At 42.7% G+C, this 25820-nt stretch overlaps 1 protein-coding gene across 1 annotated transcript in view; it reads right to left on the bottom strand.

The window, feature by feature from the left end:
* The window catches only part of ZNF366 (zinc finger protein 366), a 65818-nt gene that overhangs the window by 13746 nt on the left and 26252 nt on the right, over window positions 1-25820 (bottom strand). Inside the window, exons 2-3 of the mRNA XM_066376914.1 lie at window positions 5438-6783; window positions 2021-2212 (exon numbers count right to left, since the gene is read on the bottom strand). Of these exons, the coding sequence (XP_066233011.1) occupies window positions 2021-2212; window positions 5438-6769 (1524 nt within the window). The 5' untranslated portion in view covers window positions 6770-6783. The remainder of the gene's footprint in view (window positions 1-2020; window positions 2213-5437; window positions 6784-25820) is intronic.

The following is a 25820-nucleotide window of genomic DNA, read 5'->3' on the forward strand; positions in this document are numbered from 1 at the left end:
AGATGCTTTCATGTATAAGATGCACCTTAATTTGGGGGCCCAAAATTTGAAATGTATTCTATAAAGTTATTAACTCAAGTTTTATTCACCAAAAAATCATACAACTCCTCATCACTGTCAAAACTTCCATCCATTAGCTTGTCCTCATCTGTGTCTGATGACGAATCACTGTCTTCATATATTGCCTCATCCTCAGTTCCATCTATGGCATTGGAAATGCCACACTTCTTAAATGCAAGTAAAAAAATCTACAACCACTATATAAGATGCATCCAGGTTTTAGACCCCAAATTTTTCAAAAAAGGGTGTATCTTATACATGGGGAAATTCAGTAATATGTGCTCAAAGTCCAAAAGTAAACTCAGCAGAAGGAATGCACGATGGAAAAGAGCTCCTGTTTGCACCTTCATTGTAGGAGAGGAGAAACCCCTGGAAGGCAGGAACAGCTCTACTAAAGGTGAAGGGGCGAAAGGGCTCAGTGAAGTGGGTAGGAAATCAATCAAAGAAGTGCCTAGTGAGAGAAAAGAGTTGGTTTGTGGTGTAGCCAAGGCTAGCTTCATGGTGTCTGTGTGACCTGAGCAGTGACACAGGACCCCAAACTCAAAAGGGTCCTGAGTCTGGCCTACTGCCCTGCTTTTATCGTCTTGAAATTCTTCATACTATTTGAACAAGGGGACCCCGCATATTCCTTTCGCACCAGGTCCAGCGTGCAGTTTCCTCCCCCTTCAGCTCAGATGACTCGAGGTGGACGTAAATTGACTTTCAAACCACTGGAACTTGAAGGGAAGGAGGGGAAACACAAGTGGGTGGCAGGAAGAGGGCTGGAGGGAGAATTCTCCCTCCCCCACCTCCGGAGAATGTCCACACAGGTCTAGGGAAGCTCTGGTTCCTGACCCCTCTCACCCCGTCCAGGAGTGGCCAACACAGGAAAGAAGTCAACTTCACAGGGGGTTCCTTCACGTGGGGGGCATGCCGCAGAGGCATTAAGGCAGAAGCAGCCCCTGAAAGCAGGACACCCTATTTTAGAAATAGGGATCGCCTGAGAATATCATCCAGACCCCATCAGACATGCAGTAACAGAGAGAAGGAAAACTTCCATTTCAAACAGAAAGGCCCCAGTGACATCTGAACATGGTGATTTCCTCCTTCTCCCCCCGCAGCCCCCTCCTCAAGGCCCGGGTGACACTTGCCGGTACAGTCCTTGCATGAAACTACCTGAGCAAGATTTCCTTTGTCTTAGAAGTGAAGGGGGATGCTGTCAGGAGGGGGCAGCCTGGGAGCCCAAGCATTTCTGAGTGACACCAGTCAGTGCCGTGGGTTTTACAAATCTCCTGCTCACACATTATCTCAGCAGATGAAATAAAAATCCAACCAAGCTAGTGTGACACAGAGATTTTAACAAAGATGCTCCATGGTCCTCAGGAATAAATGAGAAATGCTTCAGGTGACTGTGTTCACAGTTACTCCTCAGCCCAAGCCGGCATCGGAGTCCTCTGAGGGCTAGCCTCAGGTCTCTGTCACCCTCTCTCGAAGACCTGCCCTCAACTCACACCAGTCAGCCCAAGTTCCAGGAGGGCAGGAGGGGAGGCATGGGCTGGGAGTGAGGGCAGTGCTAGAAGCTTCTCTGACTCCTTTCTGCAGTCTACTCATTGGCTTGTAAGGGGAAGAGGGCTTCACTGGGTTGCTCCTTTCTGGACCAACCTTTCCATATCACCTTTATCCTTTCACCACTTCGTTCCCCAGATGGGCCTTCCCCCTCAGACCTTTCCCTGCTGGCTGCCTCCACCCTCTGGGCGCTGGTCCATGGTGAGACAAACAGGCCCAGCTGCGGGGCGGTGTGAGCACAGGTGTGGTGGAGAGGGGGAAAGCACTGCGCAGAGCCTGGGTCGGCTCCCTGGCCCCACTGTGGGCCCCACTGATGAAACGCTGTGGAAGGCTCCCTGGAGACTCTTCCCCACTGGGCATTTGCACAACCCTCCGAGTCCTCACTTTCTGCACTCTCCCAAGGCCCTCTGCCCACCTTGCATTTGAAGGGCTTCACGTCAGAGTGGACGATCATGTGTGCCTTGAGCGTCTGTTTCTGCACAAAACTCTTGTAGCAGAGGTGGCACTGGTAGGCGCGGATGTTGGTGTGGATCAGCACGTGCCGCTTCATGTTGGCCAGCAGAGTGAACTCCCGCCCGCAGATGCCGCACTTGTGCTCCTTGACGCCCTGGAGGGAGGCAAGAGCCAGACAAGCGCGGTTAGTGGGCCCGTGCTCTCGGCAGGTTGTCGTTTGCTTTTCTCTTGGTCGTAAATCCACGAGGAGCTTGCTGATAGATGTTTAGTTCTAAATAGTGTGGCTTTCGCCTTGTTAAATTGTTATTTTCTTGAAAAATATTGATTACATAATTTTTTTTTTCTTTCTGAAAATCATAAACTATGTGAAGTTAGAGGAAAGGAAAGCTATTGCTCTTGTTCCTGCTGCTGCTGGGGTTAATTCTACAGTAACAGTTCTCGGGGATTAAAAGGATTTGGGTCAGAGAACTGTCGAATGATATGCAAAATGAGTCTGTGATCCAGCTTTCACGATAACGAAAAAAAAAAAAGCTCCTAAACTGATAATATCATTTCCCATATGAAAACCAATGTTCTCTTGAGTTCTCATTAATAGACCTGAAAATCCCAGAAGAGTAACTCATATCCACACTTCAGTTAATTACAACTTAACAATCACCTCTTGAGATGGTCCCCTGGGTTCCCACAGGCCACAGTGACCTCTGAGCGACCTGGGCATGGGACCTCCTCTAAACCAGCTCTGTCCTGTAGAGAAACTTGGTTGAGGACAGCTTTCTGAATTAGAAAACAGGACCACCGATTTTCTAGTTTCCTTGTTGTTTGTAGAGAAGTGTTTGAATAACTTAAGCATCGATACCCTCAGTTGAAAGCACTCCCAGGGATTAATAACAGGAATAGAGCATTAGCTAATTCTGTATAATCAGTGCTTCCCTGAAAAGGCCTTTGCAAGGGATCTGGACCCAGAATGACTTTTTGGAAAAAATAGTTAGAAAATCATGACATTAAACTAAGATTAATACAGGTTTAGATCAAGTTGTTTAGCTAATAACTGTATTTTATAAATCTCATATTAACTGGTATCCATAGTGACCTATGGAGGGAGGGATTCCATGCTTAACTCTCACTCTCTCTGCCTATATTTCCGAGTCTTTAATTTGGGATATGATAAGAAATATAGTACCATTCTTCAGTTTTGGTAAGCCCATGGCACTAACTGTGATTTCAGGTCTCTGGCCAGGCACTAACTGGCTGCAAAACCTAAGGTAAGTCCGTGGCCTTTCCTGGTGAATACTTCCTCATCTCAAGATGGGAAGGTGAACTGTAAGAATACAGGACTCTTTCCAGATGGAACGTTCCCTAGTCTAGGTTAGTGCAGATGAGGGTGGATTTCTGCTAATGAAGAGATCACAATTTTATTGTCTTCCTAAGAAGATGCATTTCAAATGTGCTGAATATTCAAACAATGAGTTTAAAATTATGAAATTAATGAAAAATATTTTCTTGATGGGTTGTAAAATTTACTTCAGCATCTTTTTCTCAAGATTGTCTCCATATTCGGCTAGGACCAAGGCGAAGTAGCTACTTATCACTGTTTTTGGAATTCTCTAGAATTCTGTGTCCAAAGTAAAATTCACATGTGGGCTGGCCTTGAACCCAAGTCAGTAGAAGCCGGGACATAACTTTGGGGACAATAGGAAGCTGCTGTATCCCTAAAAGGATCAGTGAAATCACAGAAGGAGGGCTTGCAGGGCTTGTTAGGAATAAGGGGAGGGAGGGGGGTAAAGAAAGGGAAGTCTTGACAGTAGTGTTCAAGAGCTCAGGTGCTGGAGTCAGAGATGCTGGGTGACCTCCCCATACCTCCACGTCTCATTTGCAATTTTGGAGTAATGATACTTGTAAGTAGCTCTTGGCATTGCTGAAGAGGATTCGATGCAGAGTAAAGTGGCTGGCACATAGCAAGTGTTCAATAAATACTATGCTTGCTGTTTGCTGACATCCTTTATTAAAATACACTTCATTTCCTAATTTAAATGAGACTTATTTTGGGTATTAGGCTGTTTTTCCCATTTTGACTTCATTTTCTACTATCTTACAGACTTTTTATATGTTTCAAAATGCACCTTTGATTCCTTTCCCACACATGTAGGAGGAGCCTCTGAAAGCAGCAATTGCCTTGGTGGCTGAATCTCAGTCTCACTTCTTTGTTGATGGTTCCTGCACTTGGCAGGTCCCTTCTCGGGATGCTTTCTGCAGATGTCTTGTGCAGGGCAGGAGTTGTCTGCACAGAGTCCACAGAGCAGCCATACATGTCATGTCTGCAACAGAGCCGGAGACACCCTGTGTTCTGTCTTAACCTATCAAGGGAAACCCATTATGGCAGAGTATGAATGTATCTTGGCTGGGCAAAGTCCTCCACTAACCTTTAAGAACTAAAAAATGTTTTAGAAACTCTGTTGATGAAAATCCTTCCTGCCAAGAAGACCTTGAGGTCAAAGGTGTGAGGGCAAAGGTCAGTGGGGCAAACTTCCCCTCTTGGAAGCTCAAAGCAGCCCTGAGCAAGCTCAGCTAAGAAAGATTTCAGGGACACTACTGGGGCCTTGTTTTAGTTCATCTTGAATGACTCCAGAGCTTTGGTTACAAACCAGAAATGAACTAAGACCTGTGGGCCTGTATTTCTCCTTGAAGACTTGAGCCCAGGGAAGATATAATCCAACCAAACAGAGGATACTCTCTCATGTCTCCTGCAATGGAAACCACGTGGCACTGCAGCCAACTAGGCAGGGGCTCCACCTGGGGAAGCACAGACCCGCTGGACGCGGCCTCTGTTCACCCAGAGCCATCTACAAATAAAGCAGGTCTCCTAGTTGAAGGAGAGAACAGCCTGGGAGGTAGCGGAAGGTAGTCACTGCTTCGGCAGCAAGAGACCAAGAGAATTCTTTAGAAAGAGACTCTGATTAATATATCTCAGGCACGGGGCTGGTCTTGGGTAGATAGAGTTGATGACACACTCATGCTAGTGCCCTGGATGAAATTTCCAGAAGCAGCAGAATTTTGGAGATTCTAGGAAGCTGAGAAGCAAAAGCACAAAGACCTGCTGTTTCCTTCATCTTTTGCACCCACTCCTCCAAAGGGTCCGCAGTGTATTTCTAGGCTCATTTCAGGTGCTGGAAGGCTAGCTCTAGATGGGAAAGGGATTGACTGCTAGTTTCCTCATTCTCTCCCATTTCAAGGTGAGGCAGGGCGTCAAGGCCCCGGGACCGGAGCTCTCTCCGGGGTTACACAGCTTCTCCCGTCAAAGTGGGGAGCAGCGCGGGTTTTGGGGGCCCTAATCCCCAGGGCTCTGCCCAGCCCGCCCGCCCCAGGCTGGGACCCGCTGTACCTTGTGGGTGAGGGAGTGCTGCTTGAGGTGGTGCGGCTGCACGAACTCCATGCCGCACTCGGAGCAGATGTACGGCCGGATGTCCTTGTGCTTCATCATGTGGTTCTGCAGCTGGCTCGGGTACTGGAAAGTCTTGTTGCACTCAGAGCAGTTGTACTGGATGGGTCCGCGGTGCGTGGTGAGGTGCCTCTTCAGCTGGGCCAGCGTGGGGAAGTCGAGGCCACACTCCACACAGATGTTCTCGCGCCCGCTGGCGTGCTTGGCCTCGTGGGCCTTGAGCTCGCTCGGGTAGGCGAAGCCCCGGCCGCACACGCGGCAGTTGTGCGGTTTCACCTCGCTGTGCTGCATCATGTGGCGCTTCAGGTGGCTGGTCTGGGTGAAGGCCTTGTGGCACACCTGGCACTTGTGGGGCCGCGTGCCCTGGTGGGTGAGCATGTGCGTGTGCAGGTGGCTGAGCTGCTTGAAGAGCTTCCCGCAGCGGGCGCACGCGTGTGGCTTGATCCCGCTGTGGCCCAGGATGTGTGTCACCAGGTTGTACTTGGAGGTGTAGGACTTCTCACAGTTGGGGCACTGCCAGCGCTTCTGCGCCCCGCCCACGTCCACGTAGTAGCTGTCGTCGATCTGCACGTTCACGTCCACCCTCTCCACCTTCTGCTTGGTCTCCTCGCTCTCCTGGGGCTCAGCCTTGTGGGGCAGCAGCGGGTCCGGGGGCTGCTTGGGCAGGAAGGCGTGCCGGCTGAAGGGGAAGGGGGAGGCTGAGGGCACGAAGAAGGGGAACATGAGGCCCGGGGGCACTTTGGGGTAGTAGGGGTAGGGCGCGGGCAGGAATGGAGCGGGGGTCGTCTGGGGCCACACGGCACTGGGCTTCACCGGCTCCTGCTTGACGGGTTTGCCCCCCAGGTGCTCCAGGGTGCGGTAGAACTGGAAGCCCACATTGCACAGGTCGATCATCTGCGAATCGTACTTGGGGCGTGGGGGCTGCGGGAACAGCAGAGGGAAGTTCGGGGTTCCGTGGATTTTGCTTTCCTCGGAGTGGAGGCCAAGAGCGGCTTCCTCAGACGGGTGGTTATAGGGCATCTTGGTGGGCATGCTCTTCCGCTTCCGAGACCCGCCTCCTTCGAAGGCTCCCGGAAATCCGTCCAAGTCTCCGGGAGGAGGCTCATACCGGAACTGGGAAAAAGGCCCCCGAAGAGCTTCTGGGAAGGGGTGTCTTTGGGGCGCTTTCCCTCGGGAAACCACTGGCTGCAGGCAGTGGGGATAGGAGGGGGTCCTCTTCACACCCAAATTGAAATGCACATCCTCATCTTTGATCATCTTCATTTCCTTCTGCATCCTTGGCAATTTTCCTTTAAAGAGAAAGAAACTTATTGTTTGAAAAAGAATCCTTTTTTTTCCCATTATCAGGCTTTGGCTATATGTCAGTGCTAATTTATGAAGAGCAATGCTTGCTTAACACTGGCCCTCATTTATCCTAGGACTGTTCAGAATACCACTGTTTTTATCCCTGGCAAACCTAGTTACAAATGTGGATGGCACTGGCCTCCTGGAGTGGGACCCTAGGGCTCCAGTAAACACTCTGCCACAGAACCATAGCTGGGAAGGGGGAGGGTGGGAGCTGTGGGAGCAGAGTAGATTGGGAAGAAGAAACCTGAAAACTCATTGGGCTACTGTCCCCACTTAAGATGAGGGTATCACAGCCCACAGAGATGAAGTGGCATGTTCAAGTCCCCCAGCACAGCTACTGGGTACAGGAGTATGAACTGGGGCATATTCTGCTGCAACTTTTCAGCCTGAGACGGAATTATATATGCTAATGGTGACTTAAATGTGTCTTTTAAGGTTGTTTTTTCTCTAACGGAACCAATGATTTACACTGCCTCACTCTGTCTGGTGGCCTTTGTTGCTGGAGGGTGGGGATATTCAAGGCCACATAGGAGAGGGGACTTGAATGATTAACTTAGATCTCAGATTTTCTGAGTACCCCAAGCAAAATGTGCTGCTGGTATCTATTGAGTGGATGAGATCAGTGTGATTAAGAAAAGCATATAACCCAATGTTACAAAGTCATTCCGGCATTTGTGCTTTCTAATCTAACACCTGAAGCAACTTCAGTGGGGAAATTTCAGGATTGTGAGTCTCTAAAACCACACTTGCATCTTTCACTTCACACAGGCGTCAGAGCCTTTGGCGACTCCTGCAGTACCAGGCATTTCTCTGCTGAGCCAGTCACTGCCAGAGGCTGTGGAGCCATGGTCTAAATTAGGGGCCATGCTTCCTTTCACGTGTCTCCTTGCCATTTTTTCTCCTCTTTACATGGATACTGGTGGGAAAATCTAAGTGGCTGACTCCACAATTTCAGTGAAAGCCATTTCTACCTAAGTCTTCTGAGTTTTAATGGGATTGGTTGTTTTTGGTCATTAGAGGATTCCTCAGAGCCAGTCAGCCTGCCCAGGCAAGATCTGATCTCAGGCCACTGGAGACAGGGCAGAGATAGGGTCCTGGACTAGACGAGGGCCCTGGCCCTCGGGAATGGCTACATGCTGAGCAATATAGGCCGAGGGGCCCAGGGGTAAGGCCAACAACGTCCAGTGGTTTTCTGTAGTTCCTGGTAAGTTAAATACAGTTTTTACCTAGATATTCCCAAATCACATGTGTGTGTTTATGAGAGGTTTGAGAACTGCAGCACAATTTTTAATAAATGGATCTTTTTATATTAGATTACCAATTCCATACACAGACAATCCAATTGAGAAAAAAATTATGTGCTCTTATTATATGAATATTTGGGCATTATTTAAAATTATGCAAAAGTGTCAGAACTAAAACATAATTATCTGTTAGTCTGAGTTTATGTAAGGGGAAGATAGCCCTGTCTTGTCTTCATTCCATGGATTTTGAACTTAGTAATTAAGAGAGAGAGCTTGCATGTCCAGAAAAGGAAGGTTCAGCCTTGTGTCCCACCCTTCTTCTGCTTTTTTCTAAAATTATTAGCTAAATGCTAGGTCTTTCGCCACTGCTGCCTCAAGTTACCAGGCACTTGTAGGAAGTGATAAGTGCAGAGGAGGATGAAACAGCTAGCTTTATGACACTGGGAGGTGTGTGGGAAGGGTATCAAAATGAGGGGTATTGTGCTGTCACTGTCAAAAGGACCAAGACAGGATGGAGAGGGCAGAGGCTCTTGGGTGGTTTTTCATGTTTAATAGATTGTCTGGGGGTTTGCAATATAGCAAGTTCTGAGCCTAAAATTCATATAAAGTTATAGAGGTTGTGGTCTGTCCCAAGAAGTTGTTGCTCCTCTAGAAATAATTGGCTTTCAGACTAGGCTAATGTGTCCTATTGAAATAGAGGGAAAATGGCAGCTCCTTATTTAGAAATTTCATTTTGGCCGCAGTTGGTTTTATAGCCTCTGTGAGGATAAGATCCTATTTGCAAGGAGGCTGCTCAGACTGGAAAGAATCCTTCCAGGCTTCAGGTGACTCCAGCAGACCACAGCTGAGTCCATCCAAATGCAAATTGGTCCTGTCTGTTTTATTCTGATTTGGTGAAAAGAGTCAGTTGATTCTTACTTTATATGAGAGAGCATGATTGGAAAATTAAGCTCTGTAATATAAATATTGGAACATGGGTCAGGACTCATTGAACTTTTTTTTGTGTGTTTTATTGTTAAGAAGGTATTTGAAAATGTGTGGCTAATGATGTCTGGAATCTTTATATTTTGTTTTGGTTCTTACACTGGAAAGCTACTTAATTAAAAAGAAATGTTATTGTTAATTTTGAAAGTGAAGGTATTTCAGTTTATACACATAATTGTTAACCTTTGTTTGGTATTTTTATTTTTAGTTGTGACATAGTCTACTAACTGACTCATCTTAATATATTAGGAGCGACATTTATAATATAACCTTCATTTCAAAAGCATATTTATTTTCAGTGTCTGCATTTTTATTTTATCACCATTGACCTAGTAAAGCAAAGAAACATTGTTGAACAGAAATAATATGTTTTTTTAAAAAAATAAATGGCAGAATTATGTTCCCCAAACCTGGTCTTTACTTATGTACATTTAATTTCCTCCGTATTTCAGTATAATAAAAATTTCCCCCAGTTCTTGACTTGTGCGTATACACACTTAACTCCTAAAATAGTAGTTTTTAACTCAGGGGGTTTAAAAAGGCACTGGGATCGATCCATGGATATTTTCCCAGATCTGTAAAACAGCAGTCCCTTTCTGACTAACGATCTTAAGGAGCACAGCAGTCCCCACAGGGGTCAAGGAGAACTAGATCTGCTTCCTTGCGGCAGCAGTAATAAGTTGCTGCTACTTTTTACTATCCCTGTCTTCTGAGCACAGGATGCTAAGGCCAAGACGAAGGGAGTAAAAGAAAAGCACCCAAAAAGCAAATCCATATTGGGGATGAGGAGTGTTGAAGGGAAGAGCATGAAAAAGATGTCTTCTTCAGGACGTAATTTATCTTGAAATCAGTCAATTTAAAACTCTGAGCAGCTTCTGCAAAACCATGACTAGACCCCTAGTAAACACGCTCCCTTCTATTTCTATAAGTAAGTCCACAGATATCCATGACAGATCTGAGATTCCTATGGGGGCAGCAATGATCTACTTGGACAAGGCACACCTTCCCCTGGTCAGTGATCTGGCTGCTCCCAGAAAACTGGCAGGTTGTAGGATAGTTCTCCATCAGGACATGCTGATACAGTATGCAAAAAGAAAAAAGAATTAAAATTATAAAAGTAGACAGCTTCAGGATAGTGGGAAGCGCATTGGTTCGGAGCCTGAAGATCCGTGTTGGAATGCTGGCTTTATGTGACAGTCGTGAGGCACTGAGCACATTTTTTTTTTTGGAAAGTTTGATTTTCTCATCTATGAAAGGAAGCCTGGATATCCCCTCTGAGTTGTTGGAGACTTTAAGATAGAGTATGTATATGAAAGTGTTTTAAAGACTGCACGGTGTGGTGCTCTTGAGGGATGAGAAAGAGTGGACAGGAGAGAAGGGCTTTGCCCGTTTATCCTGAGTTGCTCTTCTCATTAGAGTGAATGTGAACCACACTCAAAGAGCCCAGTGGGCAAGGCCGGCGTGAGTTTCTTCATTCAGTGTGGAGATCATCAAGGTTCTGCAACCCAGTCATAAAACAGATGCCCAGAAAGTCCAGTGAGCAGTAGGAGATAGAAAGACACCTGGATTGAGAATGTGAAACATAAACCAAGAATGGGTAGTCACCCTGCACCCTTTCACCCACAGGAAACAGTTTATCCTTTGTACTAACATGGGGGTGGGGAGGGAGAGGCCTTAGAATTTTATTGCTATTGTCAGAGAATGTTCTAAGTTCCTGGCTTTCTTCCATGTATATTCAATCACCAAATCCAATATGTTCTACATCAGGAACAAATTATTTGAAGAGTAAAATATCAGGTTGATCTGTGTTAGAAGAATTTGGGATTCAGGGTGTCTTCTTTAACAGGTGTATATATACATGAGAATTAGATATAAAAAAAATAGGGAATGAATGGATTTTAAAAACAAAATCTCCTCTTTGCACCGCAATGAACAATTAAAAATGCAAGGCCTAACCAATATGAAACTACATTTAGTTTGGGGGGCAATTGCTTCTAATAATACCCTTGAATTGGGAATTCACCTACTGCACCAAAATATAAATATTCCCCAGATAAAATTACTGGTATTTTCTGGTTCTCATTTGATTTGAAGGTCATTCCAGTAAATGCTGGTAGAAGAATCACAGTGAGTCAGCCTGCCAGGGGCAGACCTATTTATCTCCTTTCTGTTCATCCTGACATTCATAAAAAAATATTTTCTCACATTCTGTATTCCTTGAATATTTCTAGTGTTTCACTGGAAAATGTTACATTTTTACTATCAGAAACACTGACTTTCTTTTTAATTTGAGAGACTGGTCTACTCAGCAAAAATGGAAGCAAGAAGGAGGTAAGATTCAAGGAAAAGTTTAAGAATAAGAAACAGTGCTAAAAGATGCAAAGAGTAGGGACTTGTCAGAGGACAACAGGAAGGCAGGATGGGAGACATTTGGACGGACTGCCAACCTCTCTGTTCAGAAAAGGAATCTTGTTAGTAAGACTCCTCGGACACGGGGTTTTATTGGGTCACCTGGTTCTTTCTGAATTTGTGATAACAGAAGGAGACTTTGAGTCTTAGAATTAGACAATTTAATGATTCAACATAATTGTCTTAATATATCTGAAACTATACTGCTGAGTTCTTCATCTGCAGATATTAGTACCTAATCATTCACTCTTGTATTCCTGCTGTTGGCAGGAAAGAGGGTCTCTGTGCACATCTGGAGAGGGAGCAGTATGTTCTCAGGGAAGTGAATGGTCTGCCCCGTCACTCCTGGGTCAGTAGTAGAGCCAAGAAGAGGGGACCAGATGCTTGGTAGCCAGACTCCAAGGCCCTTCCAAATGCCCTTGTGGCCACCATTTAACTTATAAACCCAAATTCTTCCCATTTTATTATAAAAAGTAATCTGTCAGCCCACAGCATGACCTGAGCCCCCTAGGAGGTCAGAAATATTAATGAGACCTGTTCATATGTGAGAAATCAATTGAACTCACATAATTTATGTTTTTAAGTTTCTAAATACCACAAAGATATAATATAGTTATGGTGAAATTTAGTTTTCCATTGTTCAATGTCCATAATGAGCATGCATATATACCATTTTAAAAAATATATATTTAAAGAGCCCTTATTAAAACAACAACAACAAATTCAGCTACTAACTTGCACAGGTTAAATCAGTGGTCCCAACCTTTTTTGGGCCATGGACCGGTTTAATGTCAGAAAATATTTTTATGGACCGGCCTTTAGGGTGAGACGGATAAATGTATCATGTGACCGAGATAAGCATCAAGAGTGAGTCTTAGACGGATGTAACACAGGGAATCTGGTCATTTTTTAAAAATAAAACATCATTCATACAAATATAAATTAAACGGAAATAATGTAAGTTATTTATTCTTTCTCTGCGGACCGGTACCAAATGGCCCACGGACCGGTACCAGTCCGCGGCCCTGGGGGCTGGGGACCACTGGGTTAAATGGATACATGATTTACTTAGTAAAGTACTTAATGCCTTGGTCTAGTTTCTGGAAAGCAGGAATGAATATAATTACTTCAGCACTGGAGCAGCTACTAGTATGTTGAGGTTATCTCTGTCCTCATGGTCCATTTAAAGGAAGGAAATGAATTGGAGATATGAGTTAGCAGTTCTCCTTCCCAACCCCCAGAGTTAATATAGTTCTTGTGGATGGAGTCCTACTTTCTTTGGGGGAAATGTCCTTAGAATGTATGTCTTTTTTTTCCTTTATGTTTATAGATCAGGTAAACTTGATATACCCACTGCTAGCTAAGAAAATACATATATACATGCATATTAGAAAGGCTCACTTTATCCACCTCTGAGAATGACAGCATATTTGGTCTGGTGGCCCTCAGAATTGGTAGACAGTGCCAGAAAATATGACCCTCCGCAAGCAAAAGTGTTAAGAGTCAACACATAACAGAAATTAGCCATCTGTGGAAGATATCCATTTTGAAAGTATAACTCAAGGCAGTATTTTGGGGGAGGAGGGGAGTGAAGAACTGTTATATTTTGATTGTGGTGGTGGTCACACAACTCTATTTGTCAAAACTCATAAAACTCAAAGCATGAACTATATTGTATGTGCATTAGAAAATAAGTTTAAAATATAAAAGAAACATACAAAAAAAGCTACTTTGCACATTATCATAAAAAGAGTAACAAAGGATATTTGGGAAATATCCCATAACAATCAAGGCAACCAGACTCTATCCTCTGATCAGTTCCTATCTATGGAATTTATCTAGTAATATGCATATGGCTTATAAAGAGGAGAATTGGGTTATAAAATCAATAATATTAATTTCTGCTTTATCCAAAGAGAAAACCTTTAAATGGCAGAAAACATCTTCTTCCTTTTTTCTTGTATGTATTCTATTCAGCAAGAATATTGTGAGGCAGGGCTGGTACATTAAGTTATCCTTCAAGGTCTTCTAATCTTTGGCCCTGATTTTATTCAGTAAACAATCTTCTATAATTGCTCCAACAGTCTTTGATATGTAAAGTAGTCTACCATCTGTGGACAAGATTCTAATCATTAGAAAATATACTGCTACCCCTTGTAAATCAATAGATTGACATTGACATTCAGGTCCATAGGTCATTCTTAGAATCATTTTCCCTAAGCCCAACTAATAGAGTGCTCTTACAAAATGAAACTCATAAATCTCCAAACCCTTGGGCCCAATTGTGAGTCATGGTAACCCCACCAGGGACTGCTATCCCATGAAGTCTGCCTGAGCAGCTAACTGTCTTCTTTCTGTGATACTTTTTATTGGCTATATCAACCAGACTGTCCCAAAATTCTGTGGATAAGAGGCAGAGAGAACCTCACCTACTAGAGGTTTTGTGACACTTTCCTTTCCACCAGAGCTGTAAAAAAATCCCTCACTTCTCCAAAGTCTACCACATTTGTTTGATGTTCCACTCATTGGTCGAGTCCCGTGCTGCGCATCACTTTTCTCTGTGGGTGGGTACCGTATATTTTACTAGAAGCTGGTTAGAAAGTCAGAAACTTGCCTGGTGCCTTATATGTTGTTGGAATCCAATAATTATTTGGGAGTTTATTTGACAAATACCGATTTTCTAGCTTGCTCTTGCTCTCTGATTCCAAGCAGAATTTTGGTATTACCTGAAAAAGTAAAATAACTGGTTGACTTGGCCTATCCTGGTCTACCCGCAAGTCAACTTCTTATCAATAAACTGCCAAGAACATCTCCAGTGAGAAAGGTGGTTTAGCTAAATAAGGTATAGCAACGAGTAGGGCAGTGCTCTTCAGAAAGCATGCCCCCAGCCCCTTGCTTCATTCTGGCTCAGTATCCTTGACCAGTGGGTGCCATTTTCTTTTGACCTGAAAGGTAGAATGCCTTGTTACACTATAATATGAATAAATTTGGGAGGGTTCCAGAGGTGCAGTGATCAGATGCCACTAAGCTTCTGAGGGAGTATGTCACCATTGAGTAGAACATGCCCACATTCTAGCAAACAATAGTGTCCCCACAATTTTTCTCACTCAACAACTGTAAGTTTCCCCATGACCATCCAGGAAAATGTCTGTTAGTTTTATGGAAATGCCCAGCCTAATGAGCAAATGCATCTGTGACCTCATCTTTTTAAAAAAAAAAAAAAACAGAATAGTAGGTAGAATTTCTACTCTATTTCTGCCTTCTGATGAGTGATCACTCTTCATCTTAAGTACCTTTTCTCTCTTACACTTTATACTTCAAGATCTTTAAAAATAATTTATTCAATTTATTGATTTTAGAGAGAGAGAGAAAGAGGAAAAAAATGCGTTTGTTGTTTCAGTTACTTATACATTCCTTGGTTGATTCCTTTATGTGCCCTGACCAGGGACTGACCCTGCAACCTTGAGATATGGGGATGACGCTTCAATGAACTGAGCTACCGAGCAAGAGATCGTATAGTTTAAGATCTTGATTGACCTGCTTTATATTGATTTTTTTTCCTATTGATTCTGCTTGCTAAAATCATTCTTGAAAAATATATATACTTACGAAATATATGTACTTAGCTCCTCAGGTACATGTGCACACAGCCTATTTTTCTAGAGGAAAAATACCAGAATCTGGTAATATTGCTTGCCTCTGGGAATGAATACTACATGGCTGGGGGAGGAAGGCTTGAGAGCCCAGCAGCCAAGTTATCAATGTCACAGTTTATAGGGAGGTGCCTTTGCAGCTGTCCAGGTCCCTGTGTGGACACTTTTAACTATATACCCTTTCAACTTAGACTTTTGGAGTTGTGACTGACTTAACTATTCAAATACTTGTATTAAAAATAAATAAAACTTCACATTGGCTTTCAAACAGCAAACATTCAGACAAAATTAGTCTTAGATTCTCCTCTTTTTAAGAATTCTCTCAAAGCATTTGTTTGGACCACTTAGTTTTTCTGCTCAAGGTCTTTTGGTGACCCTGGCAGAGGTCCCTCTGGTTTGTACAATGGGCATGCAGTGTTATGATGCAGGCTTATGTCATCAGGGAAATAAGTATAAGAACTGAAAAAACTCCTACTGGGAGAAGCCTCCCTAAAGGCATGCACTTGAAAACCCCTTCCAGTGCCTCCTCTGCTCCTGTGCCATGCTGGGGATCAGGAAGACAATGCCTCATGAGTCAGTGTCTGGCCTCAGGGAACTCACCATCTGGGAGAAGAAAGTGACAAGCAGATGTGGATAAAAATGTTCTAAGAGCTACAATGGAGGAATCTTGAATAGATATGTTGATTTGCTGAATATGAGAGAACAAGAAGAATGATATTTCTTTGACCAACATAATTTGTTTTCAGATCTGGTTCATCTTGCTTTTTAGACGCAGATATATTCCAGAGGCTATCCTAATGGTCTGCTATATGTTGTGTTTAGAGAATGACCCTGGAAGCAATGTTCACATTCCCAAGAAGGAATTTTTAACCTAACTCATCCTTTTTTTATACCTCAGGTGCCTATTGTGATAAAATGTAATTTACTCCAGGATTTGTTATTGCTTCAACACGTCTCTAATTCTTGGATTGTCCTTTGTCAATTTCCTTTTTTTAGTATGTTCTCTCCCATTCACTCCAAATGTTAACATTATGAATAAGAAAAAGAAAAGGACCAGAAGTCGATTTGCCAAGACCTTCCACCTTGATCATTCATTCCTGGGTGGTTTTTGCAAAATCTTGTTCATTGTTTCTTAGAAATGGCTATTAGCTTTTCTCCTTCTTTCCATTTTTATATCTAGAACTCTAGTTCAAGTGGACACCACTTTACCCCTAGAATACTTTCACCAGTTTCCACCTACTCTTTCAGATCTTTCTTCTCTTCCCTTCCAAATTCCTCAAATATCAATGCCAAATCCATCTTCTAAAACTTCATCACCTTTTCTAAGACAACTGGAATAATAGTGTGTAAAGATTGCTGCTGTATATAGTATGGAGATTGCCAATTGCTGCTTCAATATTCATTTCTCCTTATCCTTTCAGAAACAGAACGTTGATTTTACTTGTGGTAACAATGTCCCAGCAAAAACACTAGCTTTCCCAGACAATCAGGTAGGGGTTGCCCTTTGCCACAGTTCTGGCTAGAGACTTCTGAGAAAGCTTTTGCATTCTTGTGTGTGTGTGTGTGTGTGTGTGTGTGTGTGTGTGACAGAGAGAGACAGATAGGGACAGACAGGAACAGAGAGAGATGAGAAGCATCAATCATTAGTTTTTCGTTGCGACACCTTAGTTGTTCATTGATTGCTTTCTAATATGTGTCTTGACCGTTGGGCTTCAACAGACTGAGTGACCCCCTGCTCAAGCCAGCAACCTTGGGCTCAAGCTGGTGAGCCTTGCTCAAACCAGATGAGCCTGCGCTCAAGCTAGCTACCTTGAGGTTTTGAACCTGGGTCCTCTAAGTCCCAGTCCGACACTCTATCCACTGCACCATCGCCTGGGCAGGCGCTTTTGCATTCTTAATGCTGAAGCCTCCCGCTTAGCCTTTCCTGTCTTTCTTCTTTCTACCTGGAATGTGGCTCTGAGGCTGGAGGTAGCATTGTCATAGTGGAACTGCAGAGCAACCCAATTGATAATGCCCCCCACAAGATATAGAAGAGGGGAAGAGGGAAAGTGTCAATGTGTAGCTACTGTGCCCACTTGGTACTGATTTTCTTGTTATTTGAGAAAATGCATCCTTTACTTGGTTAAGAAAAATGTATTCAGAGATCTAGGGTTTGTAGCTAAACTGAAAATGTACCTGAAACACAAACAATTCAAATGTAAACTCTACTCCCTGACTTCCAAAGTCCTTGATAAGCAAGTTCCACTTAAGTCCCCTTCTCTCTAAAATCTTCCTAACCCCAAACTTTCACTATTCTCTTCATGCCTTTTTGCCTTTGCTTAGATCGGCCAGCTCTTAGGGACAGTCTTTCCATTGAGCCATCCCATTCTCTCAAGCTGAACTTAAGTTTAGCTTCTTCCTGGAAGCCTTCCCTCCCTAGTCTTGTGCCCAATTATCTCTCCTTTCTTTCGAAGGCTATTGTGTCATCTCACAGTACCCTGGGTTAAATACAGGTTTCCCCCTGTATTACATTCTGGTTATTTCAGGGTTAGGTTTTGTTTTCCCAACCAGCACATAAGCTCCTTCATCACGGGATTCACACTCTTCTATCTCCCATTGCCTCGTGCATGCTACCAGTCATCATGAAGATACTTGTCCAGAGCTGTTGCCTGGTTGGAATTCTATTAGTATGCATTGCTGTATCTGCTTTTTAAAACAAATTTGTCTGTGGCTTTCAGGGCACATGTGAATGTAGGCTGTATTATCTGGTAAGTTAATATTACCATTGACTGCCAGTTCAGAATCAGTATGAATTAATTTGCCACAGGGAGAAAGTTACAGTAGCAAATGTGATCACTGTGGTTTCTTTATCACTGTGAGCATTAGGTTGGATGCACATGGTGATAGAGCATTTACTGGGATTGGAGATCAACCTCCAACCCAGTAAATCTGGGTTTTCAGCATTAAGAGGTTATGAGATTAGGACTCTTTGGAGCCCATCTCTCCCTGTCTCAGAAGAAAGCAAAGGCACCAGTTAAAAAGCTAGGTGTGGGCAAGTGGCCACATATCTGTCACCTCCTGCACTGAGCCTGGCAGGATGGCTGTAGTGGCAGGTCCGCCTCGAAGCCTCCTTGGAGGACAGTGTTCTCCTCCAAAGGCAAAGGAAGAGAGGAGGAGGAAGGTGAGGAAATGCCACTGCTGATTAAATCTCTGAGGGTTTAATTACTCTTCTATGAGATGAAAATAATCACAGGAACTTATATTTAGACAGGTTTGTCTTCTTCCTTAGGCACTTACTGTATTTTTTGCTCCATAAGATGCACCTGACCATTAAGACACACTTAGGGTTTTAAGGAGGAAAATAAGAAGAAAAAAATTCTGAACCAAATAGTGTGTTAAAATATTTAATAAAATACCATATTTTTTGCTCCATAAGATGCACAGGCACTTTCCCCTTCACTTTTTGGGGAAAAAAGTGTGTCTTATGAGTTAAAAATACGGTAACTGAAAACCAAAAAGGACATCAGTGCAAGGAGGAGATATCCAAGTTCAGAAATGAAGGTTAATGTCATTTCTCAATTTTCTGCATTGATTTTTTCTTCAATGAGATGTAACTATATGCATATCCTTGCTTTCTTCCTCTCTCAGACATAAGCATACATACATGCACACTCACAAGTGTTGTATTCTTTGTGTGTTTGTTATAGTAACAAAATAGAGTTATAGTCACTATGGAAAACAGTATGGATGTTTCTCAAGAAATTGAAAATAGACTACCATATGATCCAGTAATCCCACTTCTGGGTATGTATCCAAAGGAAATGAAATCATTACCTCACAGAGATATCGATACTCTTGTGTTCCTTGCAGCATTATTCCACAATAGCCAAGGCATGGAAACAACCTAAGTGTCCATCAGTGGATGAATGGAGAAAGAAATGTGGTGTGTGTGTGTGTGTGTGTGTGTGTGTGTGTGTGTGTGTCTATAATATAATGGGCTGATATAAGGAAATATTATTCAGCCTTTAAAAAGAAGGAAATCCAGTTACTTGCAACAAGATGGATGGGCCTTGAGGGCATTATTCTAAGTGAGACAAGCCAAACAGAGAAAAAGACAAATACTAAATGGTATCACTTATATGTGGAATTTTTAAAAAAGTCAAACTCAGAGAAACAGAGAGAAGAGAAGTGGTCACCAGGGACTGAGGGGGTGGGGGTAGGAAGAAGTTGATAAAAGGATACAAACTTTCAGTTTAAGATGAATAAGATCTTAGGATCTAATGTAATACATGGTGACTATGCTTGTGACTATAACTCAGGGGTCCCCAAACTTTTTACACAGGGAGCCAGTTCACTGTCCCTCAGACCATTGGAGGGCCGGACTATAAAAAAAACTATGAACAAATCCCTATGCACACTGCACATGTCTTATTTTAAAGTAAAAAAAACCAAAAATACAATATTTAAAATAAAGAACAAGTAAATTTAAATCAACAAACTGACCAGTATTTCAATGGGAACTATAGGCCTGCTTCTGGCTAATGAGATGGTTAATGTGCTCCTCTCACTGACCACCAGTGAAAGAGGTGCCCCTTCCGGGAGTGCGCGGGGCCGGATAAATGGCCTCAAAGGGCTGCATGCGGCCTGCAGGCCGTAGTTTGGGGACCCCTGCTATAACTGATAACACTGCATTGTATAATTGAAATTTGCTCGGAGAGTAGAATTTAAATGTTCTCACCAACAACTGGGGGGTGTGTGTGGATATGTGGAGTGACGGATGTGTTAAGTAGATGGGAAGACATTTTCACAATGTATACAGGTATCAAAAAGTATAAAGTTGTACACTTTAAATATCGTACAATTTTATTTGTCAATTATACCTAAATAAAGCTGAAAAAATAAGGTGTTTTCTTCAAGAACAGTTTTTCCTGATACCTTAAATAGCACAGGTCTGCCTTAAGAGATAATAATCCTGAATCTAGGAATTGCAATAACTTCTTTATTTGGTGTTTTAAACTCAGTTTTTAAAAATTTAATTAGCAAAACAAACAATAAAGAAGGAAAGTATAAAATAACTGTTTCTTTTGGATTTTCCATGAGCCAGACCTTGGGGCAAATGCCCGCAGGACCATTTATAAATGTCTGTGAGTTGCTTCAAGGCCCTGCTGAGGAGTCTCAGAGGCGAGGGCCCACTGGGCAGTCGCTAGGGTGGAGGGAGGGTTGGAGCTCAGGAGCAAAATCATTGAGGCCTGCGGGCCTTGCAGGTTTCCTGAAGCCTCAGGAATTCAGGAGTGATAGTCAGGCTGCCCCCACAAGTGAATCTCCAATGGGTTTATTGCCCATCATAAGAAAGGCTTATGAGGGTGAGGAGAGAAGGGACACTCCTGCAGAAATGTCTAAAATACAATACCTTTCCTCAGGGAGCTTGCCACCTGGTTTGAGCTAGAGAGTACAAAATAACCGATTCTGAGTTGGAAGGGACCTATAAACCACATTGTATGTCTCTTAACCTTCAGAGTCTTGGTTCCACATTGATGGGGCTGATAGTGCCCCCTTAGCAGTGGATTAAATGAGATCATTTATCTTGCAGAGTGTATCTCTGCATGCAACAAATATAGTTCAATCTGCTTTTACTATTATAATTATGACAAGTCAGTGAATCATGTTCAAAAATGATACTGACAATGGGTTATCACTTCAGAGTGAGTTGGTCAATGAGGTCAAAGGGAAAGAGGATGAAGGCATTCCAGAATTAAAGCACTGAATATAAGGCATGCCATGTGGCTTCTGGTTACGGTGGTTTTCTGGGCTATCCAATCAGGGAGTATCTCCCATGTGTCTTCAGCCTATAGAAACTTGGCTTAGGCAAAAGTGAACAAGGAGCAGACATTTGATCCCAGCCTGTTGCTAGCCCTGAGTGCTAGCAGGGCTTATGAGCAAAGAGGGAAAGTGTGACCCACAACAATGATGTTATGACCACTCTATCTAAAGTTATGTAATAGAAAGTTACAATGCTCCCCATCATCCAGGTCTTTCTTTCACAGCTCCAAGTTTTATTTTCCCGGTAGGACTATCACAATGCGTTCCTTCATTTATTCTCTGTCTTGCCCTGTTAGACCACGAACAACATGAGACCAGGTATCTTGTCTATGCTGTTCACTGTTGTACCCACCTAGAAGAATGCCCTGAATATAGTAGGTCAGTTCATTTGAATCACTTGAGAAGTTTTAAACATACCACATTCTCTCTCTACCCCATCATACACACAGAAAATGTGATACCTAGATGCCTCCCCAGATCTAAATTACATATCAGGATCTCTGGAGGAGGAGCCTAGGTATTGGTGTATTTTAAGAGCTCTGTAGGTGATTATCATGGCCACCCAAAGTTAAGAACTACTTTTTTTTTTTTTAAGATTTTATTTATTGATTTTAGAGCGAAGAAAGAGAGAAAGAAGGGGGAGGAGCAGGAAGCATCAACTCATAGTAGTTGCTTCTCACTGTGCCCTGACCAGGCAAGCCCGGGGTTTTGAACCAGCGACTTCAGCGTTCTCTGTTGAAGCTTTATCCACTGCGCTACCACAGGTCAGGCTGGTTAAGAACTACTCTAGGGACATGCTCAGTAAGGCTTTGTTGAATGTAAGTGACAGAACCTATACACTAAGAGGAGTATGAGTAGGGATTCTGATGGAAAAAGCCCAGTGACTTGCAGTCACCCTGCCTTCCCTCCACCTATCCAGGCTCCTAGTGATGGGTGTGGGGTGACTAGGAGGTTCTCCTCCATGCCAAGGCAGACTTGATGAAGCATACAGCTTGTGGTAATGGCCGTTTTGGGGTCCACAAAGGGGAGCATCCTGAACAGGTTATGATGTACGCTGGTGCTGGTGCTGGTGGGGGCACCACCAGTGCTCCATTTGCATGCAGATGAATCTTAGACTGGAGACCCGTCCCCACCCCGTTTCCTTTACCCAAGCCTCCCCCCCCCCCCATGGCCCTGACTACAATGATTGACAATGAGGAAGAGGATGCAAGAAGGTTTTCTTCCTGCATGATTATGATACTTCTGAAAGGTTGAGCTGTGGGATTTTTTTTCTTTTCACTTCTCTCTTGGAAATCACCTCCATATGCTGATTGGACTGTAGTATAAGACTTCTTCTTTACATTGAGAAAGCTTTCCCCACTAAGGCGGCAAAGTGGGACTGCTATTACTTCAGCTTCCTTAATAGCTTTCAGTGCCATTTATCAAGGTTGGTTTTCTTTAAAAAAATTTTTTCCTCTAAATAAACAACTAAATGTAAAATCTTCCTTATAGTTTGATTGATGGTTCACACCTTTTGGAAAATCTAGCTCATATTTTTAGAAAGAAGCAGCTGGTTCTTTTGACATTTAATTCCAACAGAATGCCTCATTCAATCTTCCCTCTCCCAGATAGGGTACACAGACTATTGAAAAATATTCGGTGACATGTCTCCAAGTGTCTACATCAAGTGTGGAGGAAAGGTAGAATAAACTTATAATATCTTAGAATCTGAGCTAATGACATTGACATGTCTGGTTTTAAGAAGACATGATTATGGCAGGAAAGGACCTAGCTACTGTTGATATCCACAGGGAGGAAACTTTGAAACTGGGGTTGAAAAATCAGATTTTTTTCCTGAATCATGGTGAGTGTTTTACCCAAAGGGCTTTGCTAAAATCAATGGTATTAGTAGTAATCATGATAGCTCTCTTAACTGAGGACTCGCCGTATGCAAGGCTTTTATATATATAGATCATTTCTTTCTATCTCTATGACTATTACCCTTATTTTATAGACAAGGAATTTGAGGCACAATAACTATAAATGATATGTCTAAGGTTGCATAGCCTGGAAGTAGCAGCTTTTAGCCAGGGTTTGTCAAACAAATACAGTAAAGGGTCAAAGTGTACATTTTTTTGGCTTTGTGAGGCCTACAGTCTCTGCTGAAACTACTCACCCCTGCCGTCGTAATGAAGGCAGCAGCAGTTGCCATGTAAACAGACGGGAGTATCTGTGTTTCAATAAAACTTTACTTATAAAAATAGGCAGTGGGCTGGACCTGGCCTTGAACCTGTAGTGTGCTGACTCTTAGCCATGACACTAAGCTCTCTCTTGAGGCCTATTGCTAGGCTCTTATTTCAATAACTTCTTTCAAGATCTTTCACATTTAAACATGAGCTATTATTATTGCAAACACTCATTAAACCTACATATACAATGGCTTACTGAGTAAATAATTTAAGGGTTTTTTTTTTTTTAATGAATCACATTCACCAAATGCTAGCAACACTCTAAATGTTATGATGGAAAAGGACTTTTGAATAAGTGGGATTATAAACCACACAAGGATCCTAGTTGGGGAGTGCCTCCAACTACGTCTCAGCTCTCAGGAGTTTGTACGTTGGCACGGTGGAAGAGGAGTTATGTTTTTGCAGCATCTGCTCTATGCCAGGCCCTGTGCCAGGGCCCTCCATGCTCCCCCACTTCTTCAGAAAATATATGTCACTTATTTCATGCAAGTTTCAAGGTGGTACTCAAAAATACACCAAGATTTAAAAAATGTAAGAAAATGGAGCATTATAGCCTGACCAGGCAGTGGTGCAGTGGATAGAGCATCGAACTGGGATGCGAAGGACCCAGTTTTGAGACCCTGAGGTCACAAGCTTGAGCGCGGGCTCATCTGGTTTGAGCAAAAAGCTCACCAGCTTGGACCCAAGGTCGCTGGCTTGAGCAAGGGGTCACTCGGTCTGCTGAAGGCCCACGGTCAAGGCACATATGGGAAAGCAATCAATGAACAACTAAAGTGCCACAACATAAAACTGATAATTGATGCTTCTCATCTCTCTCCATTCCTATCTGTCTGTCCCTACCTATCCCTCTCTCTGACTTTCTCTTTTTCTCTGAAAATAAAAAATGGAGCATTATATTTAATCCCTACATCAGTCCTGCATGACAGGTGCCATTATTTCAGTTTATAAATGAGAAAGAGAAGCTCAGGAGGGAAGTTACTTGCCTGAGCTCAAAGAGAAAATGAGTGACTGAGCTAGCATTTCATCTCTGATGTGCCCACCAATTTCTTGGCTGGTACACCTTCCATTAGGGACCACTGCCATTTTATAGTGGACCGCACACCTTACCTGCTTCATAACTCAATCACTAAGTGAGTTTGGAAAGTCAGTTATATTTGAAGTTCTATTTAGTTCTCTTCTGTGAAATGGAGAATAATAAACCATAGCATACCCTATTTGTTCATATAGTTGCTGTAAATATCAAGCAAGATAGATAGAGTATGTGATAGATCCTTGCAAACGTGAAACACTTCTGGGCATGTACAGTGGTGGCATCTGTCAGGAACTGGTCATAGTTGTGGTGAGGCAGGCCCTTTCACCTCCTTGCCACATTGCTGGCCACTGAAAGGATTTCCCTGCACACAGGGGACCCCAGCCACTGAATCATTCAGATTGCCCATGTCTGGAAAGGAATTGGCCCCTAGAAATCCCCTGAAATCAGTATAAAGCTCAAGAACTTGGAAAAGGTTACAGAGTAGTCATCCAATTTCTAGTCACATAAATGACTCTTATAAACACACACATAAGTGTCATCGCCATCCCTCCCCACATCACCTTCCCCCCAAGAGACTCTCCTCCTACTTTCTATTCTTCTAGTTTCAAATGGGCTTTTTCTTCTTGAAATGAGTGTAAATTAAACCCTTTCCCCATCACCAAACTCCTGCCTAGTTGTTTCAACAGAGTGGTAGGAAAATGCTACCAATTTTATTCAAAGCCCACAGTTTCAACTCATTGGTTCTGAGGGCCTTTATGTACCTTTGCCTTCAACCTGTGACTTTCAAAACCTTTGGCTAAAAGTTGGAAAGTAGAAAATTTGAATAGTTTGATTATATACAAAGAACAATTTTTGTATATAAAAAATACATAAAATTAAAAAGAAAATGGCAAATTGGAAAAAATGTTTGCAACATAACATAAACATAGTATTATTTGATATATAAGAGCTTCTACAAATCAATCACAAGTCACCACTTAAAGTAGAAAATAGAGCCAAACCATCAAAAAGTAATGCACAAGAATAGTTCTAAAGACAATTAAAAAAAATTTTTTTTTGGATAGTGTCAAGTAACACCTGACTCCCAATTCTCATGGAATTACCAGTTATGGAAATGTCTTGACAAAAGATACAGGACTGTATCTGGCATATTTAAGATTGGTATGAGTGTGGGAAGGTATGTGATCTCTCTATATAAACCTGCACCTCCCTGAGACATTTTAGATGACTAGAGACAATGATAATGGAGACAAGAATTGGACTGAATTTCAGATCTAAAATTTGTGAAGACAGCATACACAAATATATTCAAGATTTCAACTCTGAGAATTTGAACAAGAAGAGAAAAAAAATGTATATAGTTGATCCTTAAACAGCACAGGTTTGAACTGTGTTGGTCCACTTATACATGGGTTTCTTTTTCAGTGAATATAGTAAATGTATTTTCTTTTCTTTAAGATTTTCTTCATAACCTTTTATCTTCTCTAGCTTACGTTATTTTAACAATACAGTGTATGACACATCTACAGCATATGTGTTTCTGACCGTTTCTGTCATTGAGAAGGCTTCCAGCCAACAACAGGCTATTAGTAGTTAAGTTTTGGGGGAGTCAGAGTTTACATACATGTT

Source organism: Saccopteryx leptura, chromosome 1 (genome assembly GCF_036850995.1).
Source record: "Saccopteryx leptura isolate mSacLep1 chromosome 1, mSacLep1_pri_phased_curated, whole genome shotgun sequence".
Taxonomy (NCBI): domain Eukaryota; kingdom Metazoa; phylum Chordata; class Mammalia; order Chiroptera; family Emballonuridae; genus Saccopteryx; species Saccopteryx leptura.